This window comes from Cheilinus undulatus, linkage group 3 (genome assembly GCF_018320785.1).
Source record: "Cheilinus undulatus linkage group 3, ASM1832078v1, whole genome shotgun sequence".
Taxonomy (NCBI): domain Eukaryota; kingdom Metazoa; phylum Chordata; class Actinopteri; order Labriformes; family Labridae; genus Cheilinus; species Cheilinus undulatus.
This window is the reverse complement of record NC_054867.1, coordinates 21,806,572-21,823,974: the sequence shown is the minus strand read 5'-3', so window position 1 is coordinate 21,823,974 and position 17,403 is coordinate 21,806,572. Positions and strand designations below refer to the sequence as shown.

The following is a 17,403-nucleotide window of genomic DNA, read 5'->3' as shown; positions in this document are numbered from 1 at the left end:
GGGATTTGTTTTACTTCTATTTCTCTGATTACCGTTCAACTTCTGCAAAATGCAACCCCTGAACATATCACTAGAACCACCTGCAAATATCACATTTCAGCAGTTTTAACTTCACAGCGCTGGCTACAAATTCTTTATAGAGTTTATTTAAGATAGAGTTTTTAACCCTGTAAAGTCTGATACCTCAAATAAAAGCAAGAAAATTCTCCTTGTTTGGAACTGAAATGTTCATTTAACCTTCAACTGGAAAAAAATGCCATAAAAATTTACATAAATATATTTTTGTATATTACATTTGATAATTTAGGCATTGCTGGCAATTGAAAATCCACTGGGCATTTTTAGAATTTATCAGATTATATACAAAAGGTTTTTAAGGCAAGTATTGATCATGTTTATTGGACAGAGGTCTCATGAAATTGTGTATCAAGTATAATACAATTGACTTTAAAGGGTTAACCCCCTTGACAACATCAAGAACTCTTGGATCATCCAACCAGAATCTTGTCATTACAGTGTGCTACTTTTTAATGTGGATGGCAGGAAGGATAGCAGTGCTCTAGGGTACAGCTAACGGGAATCCTAACAAATAAAAAAATACCATTTACACAACTAAAATAAGGTAAAGGTAACTGCTGTTTTGGTGCTTTACCACCCAAAATCTGTTAACTGTTTCTGTTTGAAAATCCCTTAGAAACAGTTTTTGCTTAATGATGTCTGCATATTTGACTTAGACTTTGTGTGCTGTTTTGCCATCTTTTTTCTAAACATCTCCTCTGTTTTGTTTGTAATTGTAATTTTCCATTAAATGCTATCTATACTTAACCTGACACATCCATCTGGAAAACCTTCAATACCAAGCATTTAGGAAAGGGCAGAGGATCTTAAAAAAAACTCAGAGCGTGACTGAATGGACGTTCTGTCTGTCATATCTTTACGGGCCAATCAGAGCAACAAAACATGTGACATAGCCGCGACCAAAGTGCTTGTGCGCAGCCACAGAGGAATAACGCGAACCATGGTGATTGTAGACATGTTAGTACATGACTTTTGTCGTTTTTTAAAAGAAAACAACTCACTGTTCTTTGTTCTTCTTTTAACGAAGAAATGTTGTCAAGTTCTGATAAAACTGGCGTTTTAGCAGCATCCACGCTAAGCTCTTCCGTCATAATTGCACCGGCCTCTTGTTGCTGCTTGCTTATGTCAGAACTCCGCCGTGACTGAATGTACTGCCCTCATCGCTGATTGGTCCTGTCACTTTCTAACCGGGCCCAAACTGTCCAGACAGGAGCTTTGCAAGAAGAATTTGCCAGTGAGAAACATGGAAATGGGCGTATCCATCTGCTTTGCAAGGTTAATCTATACTACAAGTCTTGTCTATTTTTATTTTTTATCTTTACCAGATTCCATCCTCTAGTATTCTGCAGTCCAGCTTGAGCCCTGAAAATCTTCTGAGGTCCAACAAAAACCTTTTGCAATCATAACATGATACTCAAATATTGACCTTTTATTTATTCATTTCCTGTTTATTTTATAAACAGAACATTTCACTGTGATTGCTTGGCTCTCAGATACATTACTTTTATCGGAAAGTGTTTGTGGGTGGCAAAGTACAATTAAGGAAGCACTGCCGTTAATTCTGTTTAACCAGGCATTTGCAAAGTCACCTAAATTTTCTTTGCTAGTATTCATCTCTGTAAATGTACTATGAGGCCAAGCAATCTCTACCCAAGTAGCCTTGTTGTCTCCAAAGACAGTGATTAATTCTTTAAATTAGGAAGACAGCGGCATAGTAGAATATTTTAAAAATGTCAACAATTAATACAACACTAGTTTGACCATGACACTGATAGATCAGACATCAGACAAAATAAATGCTGAAAAGGTGGCATAAGTAAAACAGCAGTTTTTATTACTTCTGAGACTCAAAAAATAACAGGTAATCAAGTACTTCGGGATCCGTGTTTTATTTCAATGATTATTAGTTATTGTAAATGGCCTGCAGCCCATCTACAGTACCTTTTGGAAGCACCCTTCTAGATTATTTTATTCTTTCGCTGTTGTAAAGCAAGCTGTAACCTGGAAGTAAATTAGATGGGTGCAATGCAAATAAAGTTTATTATAATTAGAAGGAACACTATATTTTAAATAGGGCTGTCAAAGTATGGAATCTTTTACTGTTAATCCCGATTAATGTAAGAATTTCTGAAAAATGCAATTAATCTCCTCTTTTTGTCTCATGTTAAAAATGTATCTATTTTTCATTTAAAACATGTTTTGTTTCAGTTTGGATTAATCTAAGGGTAACTGAATTCCTGTTTCTATTCAAACCTGCTTTCATTTTGAAAAAAGAAATTTTATTAGGTTGATCGACAAATATGACATGGACATTACCATGGAAAAAGACCCTTGTCTCAGTTAAAAAGGAAAAGAAGGGGACAATAAAAGTACAGATGACTTTTGACCTGCCCTCTGAGCTGTCTTTTTTTTCCAGTACATTTAGGAACAGTTGTGTATTTATTTTACATCACTGCAGGGATGGCGTTACAGTGGCGAAACCAAAGTGTGCTAAAGTACTCAATAAAGCATGCAATCAATGCGATTAAAAAAATATATTATAATGCACTGGTAATGGACCTTAACTGACATTCCAGATATTAAGACATAATGACTTGGACGTAGTTTGCGTCTTAAATGTGGATGCTGTGCACAAAAACACACTAGATTTCTACATTTTGAGAATGTTTAAAGAATGTAGGCTGCTACTGTTGCACAATGCATTCTGGGACCTTGAGAGCGATGTCAAATGGTCACACTGTTCCTGTTCCTATGCTATCCTTATAGCCCTTAATAGCCCTTTGAATTCAGTTTTAGTGAGGAGAACCATAAGGAAGAAGTTCATGTAAAGTAGATCAAGGTTAGTCCAATTGGAAACATGTGGAAGAAGAAAAATGCAATCATTTGGCATCACTACCCATAATGTATTGCACAACATTGGCAGCCAACATGCAAATCTATATTTTCAAAATTATTCAAAATGTAGAAACCTAGTGCATGTCCTTGTATAAGACACATCAAAAAACACTAATAAGATCAGTATATCTTGAAATGAAGGGTTCTCTTTAAAATATGTGCTGTGTTTTATTAACCACAAGGGGGTGCAATGATCTCAACTCTCAAAATACTTGAAAACTACCACATCTCAAACTTCAGCTACTCTTAGGTATGCTGTCACAGAATTCATCTTAAAACACTGACACCAGGAAGTGATGAATCATACACCTTTTTGTGCCATTTAATATCTATTCTAAAACACATTACATGTTATTCAGTGTTCTGTTAATAAAAAGAAATCTAAAAACAGACAATATTTAGCCTCCTTAAACTGAATATTTAAATCTGACTACAGATATTCCAGTTTTGGCATTTATGGTAGTTAATAAATAAAAGTGCAGTTAGTAATGACTGAAACCTTTGGGCTATGTGCTCTCACTCTAATGTAAGATAGCTGTGGGGCTTCTTTTTGTCAGTCTGACTTAAAAGACTTCAATGTGAAACTTTGCCTTCAGCACATCAAAACGCAAGAAAAGGCACTTCAAACCTGTCTCATCCTGCCTGTCTTTTTGTTTCAGGTTAGATGTAGACATGAATCCACTTGAAAGCCCAGTCGCTCTGTAGTTCACAGCATGTTGATTTAATTTGTTTTTGAAGTGCTGCTTGTTTCCTACCTGTCAATTTGAGATGGCTCCTCCTCACAGGCCTCATGCTGCTGGTCAGGCTCATTGTCTATCAAAGCATCAGTGTCTTTGTCCTGATCTGTTGTGACGTAACTGTTAACCTGTGCCTGATAGACATAAAAACAGACTTTAGTTAGAGCAGGAAACAGGCAGGAAAGCCTTGTTATTCAACAGAAGCAGTAAGGATATTCAGAATTGTTTGATGAGCTGTAGTTTGCATAAATCAACTCTTCTTGTAATACTCTGCTTTTATAATATCAAATCAAGTGGTGTAAAAGCTCTTCAGATTTGAAAATATGCACATTACTTCACACTGAGGAGCTGAAGCAGGGAGGAAGTGGACCGTGTGCCGAGCCAAGATCACTAACTAGAGAGGGTGAGAGGACTGAGGACCAGCCGAGCGTGCATCTTTTAATGAGCCTGACACAGAGGATGGGCTGTCCTCAATAAACACCATCAGCATGAGTGTTCACGCACACACATGCAGGAACACACACCTATTAGCCTACACACCGACGACGCATCAAACACGGTCATGCCGTCACGCCTACATATGGGAATGCATCGGTAAAGTCATGTGCACACACACACACACACACACACACACACACCCACACACGCACACACACACACTTCATACAAAAGAAACCACAGCGCATTTCCTCACACATTCCTTTAAGCAAGTTTCGTCAAGAGGCACATCAAAAAACGACGTTGTCTAAGTGTCACCTGGATACAAAACAACACTCAAGTAAACACCCGTCTCCATTAACATCTCCATAAGTCATTTATCATTATCATAGCTTAATATGCAACAAGGCAAACTCTCTGGCTTCATCACAGCATGGATGAATAGACTTAGTGTTTTTCCTGCTACCATAGACCATGTTTACAGAAATACAAACTCACTTATTTTTATCCCCAAATATTGCAATTGCGATTTAGTATGGAATCATTTATTACATTTCTCATCCTATTTATTTCTCAAAAAACAGGCAATAAATCATTCTATATTACAACCAACAGAAGATTTGGTATATTGCAAAATATCTCTGCTGCAAAACATTGTATTTAACTGGTAAGAAATATTGCATCTGTGATTTGAAAATGGCTGAAAGACATATTGTGATATCATCTGAATTTTTTAAATTAACTTCCCAGCCCTACAATCAAGTCATGAGAAGATTTTCAAAGGAGAAACTGAGTTTATTATGTAAAAACTTTCTCTTTATCATCAGTAACAAGAAAATGCTTCATCTCAAATTTTCAATTAATTTCTAGTTAATTAATACTTTTCAGATGTTCAAGAAAAAAAGCCAATCTTTTCTTACAACTTTTACATGCAATGCAAAAAAAAAAAAAAAAAAACTGTAACAACAACTATAATAAATATTACACTTTAAATCAACAAAATTTGATTTCAACGCTTTTGTAGGCAGGCAAAAAGCTTAATGTTAAAACAAAATTGTGTCATTTTTGTAAAAAAAAAAAAAAAAAAGTGAACATTTCAGAAAAAATATGTTGATGTAGCTAGGGCCGGGCAATCAATTAAAATTTAGATAAAATCCCAATATGACCTCCTGATATTTCCAAATAGCATAAAGTGAAATATTCTTTATACCTGAAATGTGTGTCAAACACTTGTTTAAAAATTTTTTGTAGCAGAGATGTAATGCTCTAAACATCATGCAATCATTTAAGTGTAATGCTTTTAAGAATAGTTTACAGAAAACATATTTTGTCATTTTTATATGTTTTTCTTAATTAAATTAAGAATGACATTAAAATGATTATTCCTTCAATAAAACAGTTCATATCAAATTAGCAGTATGGCTCTGAATAATCAGTTTGATATATATTTTTTAAATTGTTTAGCCCTAGTTTAATCTAACACTGTGTTGCTCATCGAAAAGAGCAATTTAATGCTTGTGTATGTTGAAAATACATAAAATATGGAACTTAACTAATTGCATATTCAATCGCAATCACGATGCTTTCACAAATCCTTCATCCCTAGCTGTAGCAGAAATAAGTCTTCACTAATCTTTTGGGATTCTGGTTCAGGGCTGGCTGAAAGATTTAAAGAAATCATTCACTCTCCTTTTGGCTGTGTTTAAATCTCCTAGGATCATTTTGTGGTGACCCGAGGAAAAGACAAAGAAGATGACGATAAAAATGACAACAACAAAAAGAAGACAAAGAGGAAGTAGATTAATTCCTGAGGTTCAACAAATTTTTACTCTATTGGTGAAGCATGCTACACACAAACACTGAAATACACACACATGCACTAAAAGGATAGCATGGACATGCACTCATTGATGTCAGAGTGAGGAGCTGCGTACAAAGGAGTGTCTGAGCAGTGGGGGGTTTATCTCAGTGCAGTGCCCAGGAACCCTTCTGAGTACCAGTCCAGTTTCCAGGCTTGGTCTACAACAGACTTGGTCTGGTGGGCCAGGTACAGCCCCCCAGTGCCAATTTTTGAGCTTGCTCAGACTCTTGTCATAATTTTAAAATAGTAAAATAATACAATATTGACTATGGCTGTGTCCGAAACCACACACTCATTCCCTACTCCCTATCCACTAAATAGTGAGCAGCATATAATTGACTACATAGTGGACTCAACAGAAAAGCACAAAAATGATTTCAGGCACTACTCTAGCCCCGGGTGATTACGTAATCGCCATCTCACAATTAAAATGTTTAACAGCATCGTAAAATTCCTTGCCAACGGCTGAGGATCGAAATTAACAGTAGAATTTCACTGAAAAGTGATACTGAACGTAACGTATTTTCACAAAAAATAATAATACTAATAGATAAAAAGTTTTGTGTCTTTAGTGTCAAAATAATATATACATTTTTTTATCTCTTATTTTTGCAAAAAGATGATGGTCTCATGTCTTGTAATCCTCAAAGGGGGTAAAAGTTACTCTGTTTAAATCCTTTACATATTCTTACAGATTTGGTAAAACCAACAAACAAAAAAAAGCATGAAAAAAGTTTCTATATGTTTCTGTGCTCTTGTCCTTCGTCCGTCATGTTTGACAGCAGCAACCGCGATGCATGATGGTAAATATTGCTGGGCTAGTGGGCATCGGTTGCTGACTACTTTTCACAATGCATTGTGGGATAGAATAAGAGTACTATATAGTGAATAACAATGCTCACTCAGAATTCGGACACCGCTACAAAATGGAGAGGGATTTCAGACACAGCCAATGTTGCCGGTTCTGCATATTTTGACCACCATCTGCACCTTTTACATGATTTTGCTCCAGTTCCTTCTCACGTGACCTTTATACTGGATTTAAGAATTTAAAATTACCACATGACCTCTACTACTTACTATGTTTATAAAATGAATAATGATAATCAAAGCAATGAAATGCCTTGTAACTTTATTTCTCCAGTGGGGGAATAATTAGTCATGCTCAGCCTTCTGCTTGATAATCTGAGGATAAGCTAATTAGGTAACCTCTATGTGCCTTACTGCTGCTACACTATGTTCCCCACCTACCTACATGCAAAAGTTGTCTGTCTTACATTTGCACTGACTGGACATGAAATACATAAAAGGAAAATATCATGCAGAGGATTTATCAGATGAAAAAACATCTTCCTGTTGTGGCACATACAAAGCAGAGGAAAGTAAGATAGCAAGTAAAACCAAGCTGGAGGATGCCTAAATCCTCACAAAGCTGATGGTACCTGTGCTAATGCTAATAAGTGGCATTACTGAAAGAACCTATGGTGGTCTGAGCCATTGTTTTTACAAAAATATCAGTGCACAGAGAGAGCTACAGAAGTACATGACACTGTAAACACTCTATTGAGGCCTATTCTTAGTTTCCTGAAAGGATAACCATTTCACATCGTAATAAAAAATACAGCTCAACAAATCCCGTCAGTGTATGTATACTACCACCTAAAAATACGGCTCTGAGGTGAATTATACCTGTGCATGTGTGACTGTACAAGTCGAGACAGAGTCGTCTTTATTATAGTTTACCTCTATCCTAAAATTCAATGGAATGTGCAGGAGCGATTGTTTATCAAGTAGTGGAGAGTTTAACAACAAACGGAGTCTAATGCTCATTTAAAGAAAAGTACTGTCAACAATAAAAAGTAGTGATGGATCATAAAAATGAAGAGGAAATTAACAAAGACACACTTCCACACTTAAATGCAAGCAGCAGCTTCAATAAGCAGCTCATAAATAGTGAGACAGCCTGTCAGTGTGACTCAAAAACTGTCTCCTCTAATGTAGTTGCCTGTTTTTGCTATATTAGCATGCTTTTTTTTCTGGCATACTTCCTGTTCAACAAAAGGTAGCCACAGATAAAGGACAGAATATTACACAGCCATACTTGAATAAACCTTATCTAACTGTGTCATGTTTATCACTGACACACCACAACATGCATATGCACCGATAAAACTCTACATAAGGAAAACTTTGTCAGATAAATTTATCCTCCCTGAAACACAGGAACTCTCTTTTTGTACATTTGCATGGTTATCTGTTAATGCGCAGGAAATGCAAGACTAGGAAATAACTAGGAGTTTATTTTCCAATTGTAGTGAGCAGCTCAACTTTTGGAACTTGTTAAACCTGAGCAGCAAAGGCCGCTTTTCACTACAATAAGTAGGGACATATGATATCAGCTGATTTAAAAGTTTCTGCCTTTACAGCTGATATTTTAGCTTTAAAAGTCTACAGACCTACACCAGCCAAAGTCTTTTTCTTCATTATGATCATTCATTACACTTTAGAGTGTTTTAAGGACTGAAAATTGTTACTATTTTCATGCTCAAACTTTAAATCATGCTTTTAAAGGATAGAAGTTTTACATTGTCTATTAAGATGAATCACCCTGTTGGATGTTTTCCCTTTAATTGATTTTACAAATCAATCATAGTCAATTTAATTTCACTTTTTGTCAAAAAAAGAAACCTCTTTAATGTCATACTGAAACAGATTTCTATGAATTAATGTCAATTAAACAAAAATGTGTCATGTAAAATAAGAGGCCACATAAATATTCAGCCCCTTTAAAGGGACTAACCTAATTCTACAAAGGTCCAGCCAACTGATGCTACTAGTGTCACTATTTGTAAAATGGAGACCTAAACTGGAGTTCACTTAAATCCATCATCAAGAAACGGAAGGAGTATGGCACATGTGTAAATCTGCCTAGCTCAGGCCGTCTACACAAACTGAGTGACCGTGCAAGAAGGAGACAAGTGAGAGAGGCCACCAAGACACCTATGACTACTCTGAAGGAGTGACAAGCTTCAGCAGCTGAGATGGGAGAGACTCTGTATACACCAACTGTTACCTGGGTTCTTCACCAGTCAAAGCTTTATGGGAGAGTGGCAAAGAGAAAGCACTGTTGAAGAGAACTCACATTAAATCTAAACTAGAGTTTGCCAAAAGGCAAGACAAAGATGAGACCAAAATGTTGCTTTTTGGCCATCAGACAAGACGCTACCTTTGGCAGACACCAAACACTGCACACCATCACAAACACACCATCCCCACCATGACGCATGGTGGTGGCATCATGCTGTGGGGATGCTTCTATGCAGCCTGCCCTGGGAGGCTTTTAAAGGTAGAGAGTAAAAAGACAGGGTGAGTGTTATGGAGTGGCAGAGTCAAAGCCCAGACTCAATCCAGTAGAGGATTACTTGCTGGACTTAAAGTGGACTGTTCATGCCTGATCCCTGTGCAACCTGGCAGAACTTGAGCAGTTTCGCAAAGAAGAATGGAGAAAAATTGCAGTGTCCAGATGTGCAAGCCTGATTGAGACCTATCCACACAGACTAAGTGCTGTGATTGCAGCCAAAGCTGCATTTACTAAAAACTGACTTAAAGGAGGTGAATATCTATGCAGTCACTCATTTTACATTACATATATTAATTATTATTTAAGTAACATTACTTTGTAGCAATACATTCATACTCTGACATTAAAGAGCTTTTTGTAGTTTTTTGTCAAAAAGGCCAAATCATATTGACCATGATCGATGTCTAAAATCAATAAAAGGGATTAACATCCAAGGGGGTGAATACTTTTTTAAGGCACTACAGGTCAGCAAAATCCTATATTGTGCACCCATTAGAATGAGCTTTTAAATGTTACTGATGTAAAATCTGGTTGTGCCATTATTAAATCACTTCATTAAATTTGACCTGATAATGAATAGAAAATTTAGGAGGTTTATGGGCATATTCTGGGTAACTATCAGCACCTACAGAGCAGCTTTCCGTGGCTCTCCTCTGCAGAGTCTGCCGACTTCTGACGGAGAAGCGACGCAGGGATCTCCTGCTACGTCTGGCAAAGCTACGAAGTGGTGATATGGCTCTCTGAAACCTTACTCCAGCTCCTTCCTCTTCTTCCTTAGTTTGGTCTTCCTCCTCCTTCTTCTCTTCTGCAGTGCCCCACACAAGCTCCAGAGCCCCTTGCAGAGAGCGCCGCACATTTCCCACCCAGCCCGCCACCTGCAGCTGGGCGGCCGACAGTTTCCCTCCAAAGTACTGCATGGTTAAAAAAGTTCAACAATTACTCATCCAGGCACTGAGGTCACCATTTGAACTGGATCACCATGGAAACTGAGTAGTTTAAGATGTTTGGGAGAGTCAGGAAATTGTGAGTGTTTTCTGGTTTTCAGTTGACATTTTCAGAGTAGGATCAGAAAAGAAAGAACATTAAAAGTTCCTGCTGTCATCCAAAATGAAAAGAATCCATCTGTGTTTTTGAGCGGGATCCTTTCTTTATCTCCATATTTTTATTTTCCACACAGACTTCCTGGAGCAGAGTGTTATTTGCTGTCAGTGAAGAGGTAAATAGTCTGAGAGGGCATGTGTTTGCACTGTGAAAACATTATTCCACTGCAGCATTCACAGTGATGGATGTAACATCCTAAACAGAAGCATCCCATAAAAAGACTCCCATCATCACGTATTTGTCGACTGAAAGAAGTCTTTGTGGTTCAAGAGAAAAAAAGAAGATAAAAAAGTAGTCCAGCACAAAAATATTTCAACAATTACCTCTTTTCATGTCGGTCTTTTGTTGAGACTTGTTTCTGTCATAGCCAAGCCTCTTCGCTTGTTCAACGATGTCACAGCTCATAACTCATAACTCCATATTTCATTCAGGGAAAAAAGAAAAGGAAAAGCAGCGTGGGAAATATCAGCTACTCCAAACATCAAAGGCCAGGTAGAAAAATGCAGATCAGCCCTTTATCTCCTCTAGATGTGAATGATGTAAGAGCATGTCAAAACAGAGCGGAGCCCTGTGCTCGGACGTGGAAAATCCCAACAGAGGTAAAGTACGACAGGCTTGGAGGAGGTGCACATCTCTTAGGTAAATGCAGGTAACTAGACGATGCAGGTCTTTGTGAGTGGAGAAAACAGAGCGGAGCCCAGACTTCTGGAGTTGGGATAAAAAGTTTAAACAATAGAGAACACCAGATTACTGAAACAATTGTTGAGAAGTATCTTGTCTGTTGTTTAGCCCATCCTCTTTTGTCTGTATGTGTGGCAGAAAGTATGTGAGGAAGGGGGGGTTGACGGGCACTCGAAGAACGGGGTGGAGAGAAACAGGGGAGAGAAAGAGACGGAGAAAGAGGGGCACCATGTATGGACATTCTGACACGCTGCCCTGTTGACCAGATCCAAATGAGGACATGATGACCACATAACATTTAGGCTCTTCACACTCTGAGATCTGCCAGTCGATCTGTCTGCCTTTGAGTCAGTAGTCTGAATAAGCCTGCATGGCTGGCTACAGAGCTCATGTTTGCCCAGTAAACACTTTCCTCATTCTGTGGTGACGGAAGAAAAGAAAAGCTTTCCCTTGTTGCACAATCGCGCCTTTTCTGCAAGTTTCCTTAAAGCACAGACAAGGTTGCATTTTATACATATACCTTCACAGATAAGTGTTTAAAGGACCTATATGGACAGAATAAGTGGGTCTTTGTGGGAAAAAGGTGATGCTTAATAGAACAAGGAAGTAATTTTATAAGAGCAGCAGCACCCCCCAGTGGATAAAACTTGGCCACACTTAAAACTTAACAAGCTCCAACCTTACATGAGCTAAATGGTTCTGCACAAAGCCCCTTTTTACAGAAGCTCACTGGTTTTGTGCAGTAGTCAGAGATACAAAATCACAAGGATGCACACATACTCACACAGCTCAGGGATTCAGTGTTTAGTGTTTTTCATTAACGCTGCAAAAATGTTGCTTGTTCAAACAGGTGATGAACTGATATGTCCTGACTGGTGCAGCACTGTCAGCTGATTGTTTACTTTTAAGTCTAATAGGTGCAACCAGCAGCTCTATTTACCTTGAATGGTTTGGGTATGACGCATTTTTGACTTTTCAAAAGACCGTCACATTACCATGGTTAGGTTTTTAATACTTACATGTTAACGTGTAACCTATTTTCATATAAATATAATACACTGGCTATTTTCCCCTTTTTGTAGGTATTTTTAGATGCATGGCTAATCCTCAGGGGTATTTTTCTACAATGAGGCTACAACACTTAACCCTTTTACTCCTAGCGCGTCATCGACGACGCGCTGTTGAAGCACACTTTACATGACCATAATTGCATGACAGTTTGTGCTATCGGAAAAATTCAAACAGTTTCTGAAAGCTAAGAAACTGTGCTTTATAGCCAGCATGCAGTTATTTCTGTAATTTCCCCTTTTCCCCCCTGCATATTAAGTGTTTCTTCATTTAAACTGTTAAAACACTTAATATGCAGTAATCTGTAAATAACTGCCATATATTAAAAGTTCTAAGTATTGTGCAAAAATGACCAAAAGCACGTACTCACAGGACGTTTTCTGGGCCTTTTATGACTAAAATAAGAAAAGAGCCCAGAAACTCAGTTTTAATTTAAACAGTAAAAAAAAAAAAAAAAAAAATTTAAACATGCGGTACACTGTACACAACTTCCAGATATTAAAGTACTCTAGAATAAAGGGCAAAAGCACTTACAAGACATCTTCTGTGCCGTTTATAGTTAAAATAAGAACGTGTCCAGAGCCCCAGGAGTTAAAGGGTTATCAAGAATTTTCAGGCAACATACTGAGTTCTTATGACCAAAGAATCCTACTGTGTGGAGTTACTACAATCACGTTTATTTGTGGGTCAACCCAGAAGTTAGCCCAGACATGGTTTGTTTACTGCAGCTGTGCTAAATGTCAATGGTCTTTTAAAAGTGCATCAGCTGAAGCAGAAAAAAATTCTTTGTTAGAGGCAATGACTTAATGCAGAGGCAGCTCATAATTGATTCAGACGGACACTGCTTTTACATTTACTCCCTATACTGGACCTACCGTAAATACTGATAAATAACCTGTTTCCCTCCAGAAACAGGGCTGCTTTCAATGTATCTCAACAGCACATTGTGTTCAATGGCGCAGCTTTGTGTGTTTTTACAGCAGCACCAGTCACATGTGACACGACTTTACCATAGGCCTGTAGTCAACCAAAGAAAAAGGGAGGCAAGCTGTCAGCCCTACTTTACCAATCAACTCCCGTTTTAACACTACCCTGGCGCGTCAACCAGGAAATACTGTCTGTGCTCTGCAGGCCTTTGCTCTGCAGACTGCACCTCTGACAGAAACATGGAGATACAGAGTGAGTCATAAAGAATTAAAAAAGGAGACAGAAAAAAATGTTCTATTGAGGATGGATGGACAGTTATGTCCGTTATGTCCATGTCCCCAACAGTTTATCACCATCGTGTCTTGTATGTTTCCATAACGTTGCAATTGTTAAATGCAGTGATGTCAAATCTTGCTATGAAACAAAAACACATCTGTTTTCTTATGGTTTAGAAAAAAGTTCATCTTTACCACAATAAAAAAGGGGGAAAACAGCTGAAACTTTATTAAATAATAGAAAAAATGGAGCATGCATTTGATAACTCATGATGCATCGTAATGCATCATGATAGCAAATCAAACCATATTGAATCGTTTGCATGATAATTGTTATCAAATGAAAACAAGGGACAAGTTAACATGCACAGCTTTATGTCAGACATGGTCAGGTTGCATGTCTGTCATCTTGTAAAGCCAAATCTGAAACTTTAATATCTGGTAAAAGAATGACCAGATCAACCATTGCCATTTAAGGATATCAAGGCGGTAGCTACAGGCATTGTTTAGTTACACTGCAAGTCTGTAAACAATGGTACCGAGGACTCCATGAGCACAGATGTAGGTATGGTGGCAGTTTTATCAGAAATGAACATTATTTCTTTATCAAAAGAAGAGCTAACTGAAATTAAGGCTTTTCTTGATGGAAAAGATGTTTTGTAATCTTTTCCCAACTAAAAATTCAAAAGAAACTCCCACATGTTGTCTATCTTGCAAAAAAAAAGGGGGTATTTGCAACGTTTTAATATTAGACCTTTATTAGGCAAACAGTGGTTTGCAATTCTAGAACCGAAACATTGCAAATAAATATTCCTTTTTGTTGGACAGTGTGCAGGTTTTCTTTGAATTGTTTTTTGGATACGCTTCCCCTCTGACTCACCTGTCTTAAGAAACAGATGTGCAGAGCAATTCTTCCACTGTGATTCTTGAAGTTTTAATTCATCAACTGGCTCCACTGATAGTGAGCCCAGATTATGACTGCCTGTCATGCTCATGCTATGTAGGCTTTGCATACCTAAACATTATATGTTTGTTGCTCTGATTGGCCCGTAATGAATTTGATAGACAGAGGGTTCAATCCAATAACCCTCCAAGATTTTTTCAAAGATTCTGCCCTTCCCAAAGACAGTTTATGGATTGTTGCTCAGATGTATGTGATAATAGCTTTATAATTTGAAGACAAATGTTATCCGGGGTAAAAGTTGTCACAGAGGTTGGTGGGCTGCGTACAGGACTTTATACCACATGTTTACACACTGAAAATGACCCACTACAATGAAAATCTTACTTAAAACTGTGGGATATAGGAATAATTTGAGTCTTTGTCAGTTTTGCTAGTCTCACTTGTTTTCACCATACGAGCCACCAGCAGTAAATGGATAGCTGAGTTTAGCTTGAGGAAATAGCTGACTGGACTATGACTACATAAGAAAAACCTTAGAGATACTTGTAAGTAGACTAGATTAAAGATTTGATAATTCAACTCTACTGCTCTTAAAGAGAAATGTGCTGTGAGAAATAGTGCAAAGAAACATACAACTCAGTGCAGCTTGCTGTAACATGAGGCAAACACAGCACATAAAAACTGCCAACCATAAAACAAATCAAGAAGAGTAATGCAATACAATATGTGACACAACAAAGATATTGTTACCAGAGCCAGACAAGCTGTTTCCTCATTTCTGATTTAATGCTAAGCTATCCTGTTGCTGTTCTAGGTTGACATTTATCACACAAATGCGAAAGCGTTCTTCTCTAAATCTCTGAACGAAACCACAAGTTAAATCTTATTAGAATTATGTTGATGAGAAAGACTAGACTCAGGCCTTAAAAGCAATACACAAGTCGTAACCCTTCCTGAAACTGCTGTACAAGCTGTCCAACGCACATAAAAACCACATGCACTTATTATGTAACATTTCTATCCAATAAGACTCACCCATAGTGGCCGGAGATAACCAGTCCAAGATTCCCATGAGAAATAATTCATTATCCCTTCATATACCCATGCCATAATCTTATTTGAAGTATTTTTACACTGAAAGGTTTTTTCTTGTAGCCTGAAACGAAACTAAAGACAACAGTGGAATGAATGATGGGTAAACCTCACTTCCTGTTAGATGTCTCACTGTCACAACCACACGTATTTATCTATGCAGCAGGAGATATCAAAGGTTAACAGAGTTTGATGTTCTGTTACAGTAGCCTGAATAATGAGCAGTAGAAACTACCAGAAAATCAGTTAAAAGAACCAGACTACCCTAGCACAAAACATAATCTGAATTGAACTTACATATCATCTGCAGGGGGAGGACGACAAAATGACAATAATTGTTATTCTTGTCATAACCATGGGCCAACTATCGCATCATTTTGTGAGTTGTGCTGGGATTCCCACCCCTTATCTCCAGGGGTAGTAATTTTGACACAACAAATTAAGAATAGGGATGCAGAATATTGGATTTTAGCAGCTATTTCACATTCTAATATTTGCAAAGTCATTTTAGCTTAAATAGACGCCGTACTGGACTGTCAAGGTGAAGAGGGAGCTAAGCAGAAGGCAAAGCTTTCAACTTACTGTTCAGTCATCATTCCAATCCTCACCTATTGTCATGAACTTTGGGTAGAGACCAAAAGAATAAGATTCTCAAGGAGGCTGGCTGGGCTCAGATGCAGAGATAGGGAGAGGAGTTCAGACATCGAGAGACTAAGAGTAGAGCTGCTACATCTTTGCATCAAAAGGAGCAGTTCAGGTGGTTTGGGCATCTGATCAGCATCCCTCCTGTCCGCCTCCTTATAGGGGTCTTCTGGGCACATCCATCAGGGAGGAGACTTTGGGGTAGATCAAGAACTCAGTGGAGGGACTATATATCACCTGGCCTGGAAAAACCTCAGAACCTCCCAGGAGGAGACAGAAAATGTCTCTTAGGAAACAGATGTTGGAATTGACTTAGCCTGATGCCACCACAACCCGGCACAGAATAAGTGGAACAATGGGTCGATGTTTGTTCCAACCTTCACCTATGGTCATGAACTCTGGGCATTGACCAAAACAATGAGATTGCGAGTTCAAGCGTTCAGAATGAGATTTCTCAAGAGGGTGGCTTTGCTCAGCCTTAAAGGTTGGGTGAGGAGCTTGACCATCTGGATGGAGCTCTAAGTCGTCACTGCTCCTTTGCTTCAAAAGGGATGGCTCGAGCATCTGATTAGGATGAATCCTAGATGCCTCCCTGTGGAGGTCTAACAGAGACCTCGGCTTAGACTCAGGACTCGCTGGGGGACAATACATCTCATCTGGCATGAGAATACCTTGGAATCCCCCAGGAAGAGCTAGAATATGTCTTTGGGGAGAGAGATGTCTAGGTTGACTATCACTGCAACCCGGCCTCATATAAGCAGAAGAAAATGGACAGATGGTTGGACTTTTAGGAAAGACCAACAACAGACCAATCTCAGCTAAAGTCTTTTTCTTTGTTCGTCCTCATTCCTTAAACTTAAAGTGTGTATTCAGGACTTGAATTAATTTCTTTTGCATGCTTATGCTTAAAATATGTTTTAAGATCTTACGTTTTGGGTCTGAAATACATGTTTAAGTATTGTTATTGGTATTGGCTAAAATGGATCCAATATTTTGCATCCCTACAACTTAATTTTCTTAATCAAATAACATGATGAAGTGGATGGTTCACTGAGATAGTTCTGAAAATGTCATTGGAATAACACAGAAACATGTTCTGCTAAAGTGAAAATCTAGCCAGTGTAGGATTATAACTTCATTCATCAAACAAGCTTTAAAGTTTAAGAAATGAGGTTAAAAAATGTAGAAACTCAAGCAGATTTTGTTGTAGTAGTTTGAATTCCCTTTACCAACGTAATTCTTCAAGTACAGTAGAACATTTCCAGATTCTGTCACTGTGTACAGCCAATACTGGCTAGACATATCTGCACAAATTTACATACCTGTCAATACTGACAATTCAC

The 17,403-nt window shown here is 38.0% G+C and overlaps 1 protein-coding gene across 1 annotated transcript in view; it reads right to left on the bottom strand.

Moving 5' to 3' along the window:
• Positions 1-17,403, bottom strand: part of LOC121529264 (inner centromere protein-like) — a 34,200-nt gene that overhangs the window by 4,341 nt on the left and 12,456 nt on the right. The window contains exon 5 of the mRNA XM_041817059.1: positions 3,729-3,844. Within this exon, the coding sequence (XP_041672993.1) occupies positions 3,729-3,844 (116 nt within the window). The remainder of the gene's footprint in view (positions 1-3,728; positions 3,845-17,403) is intronic.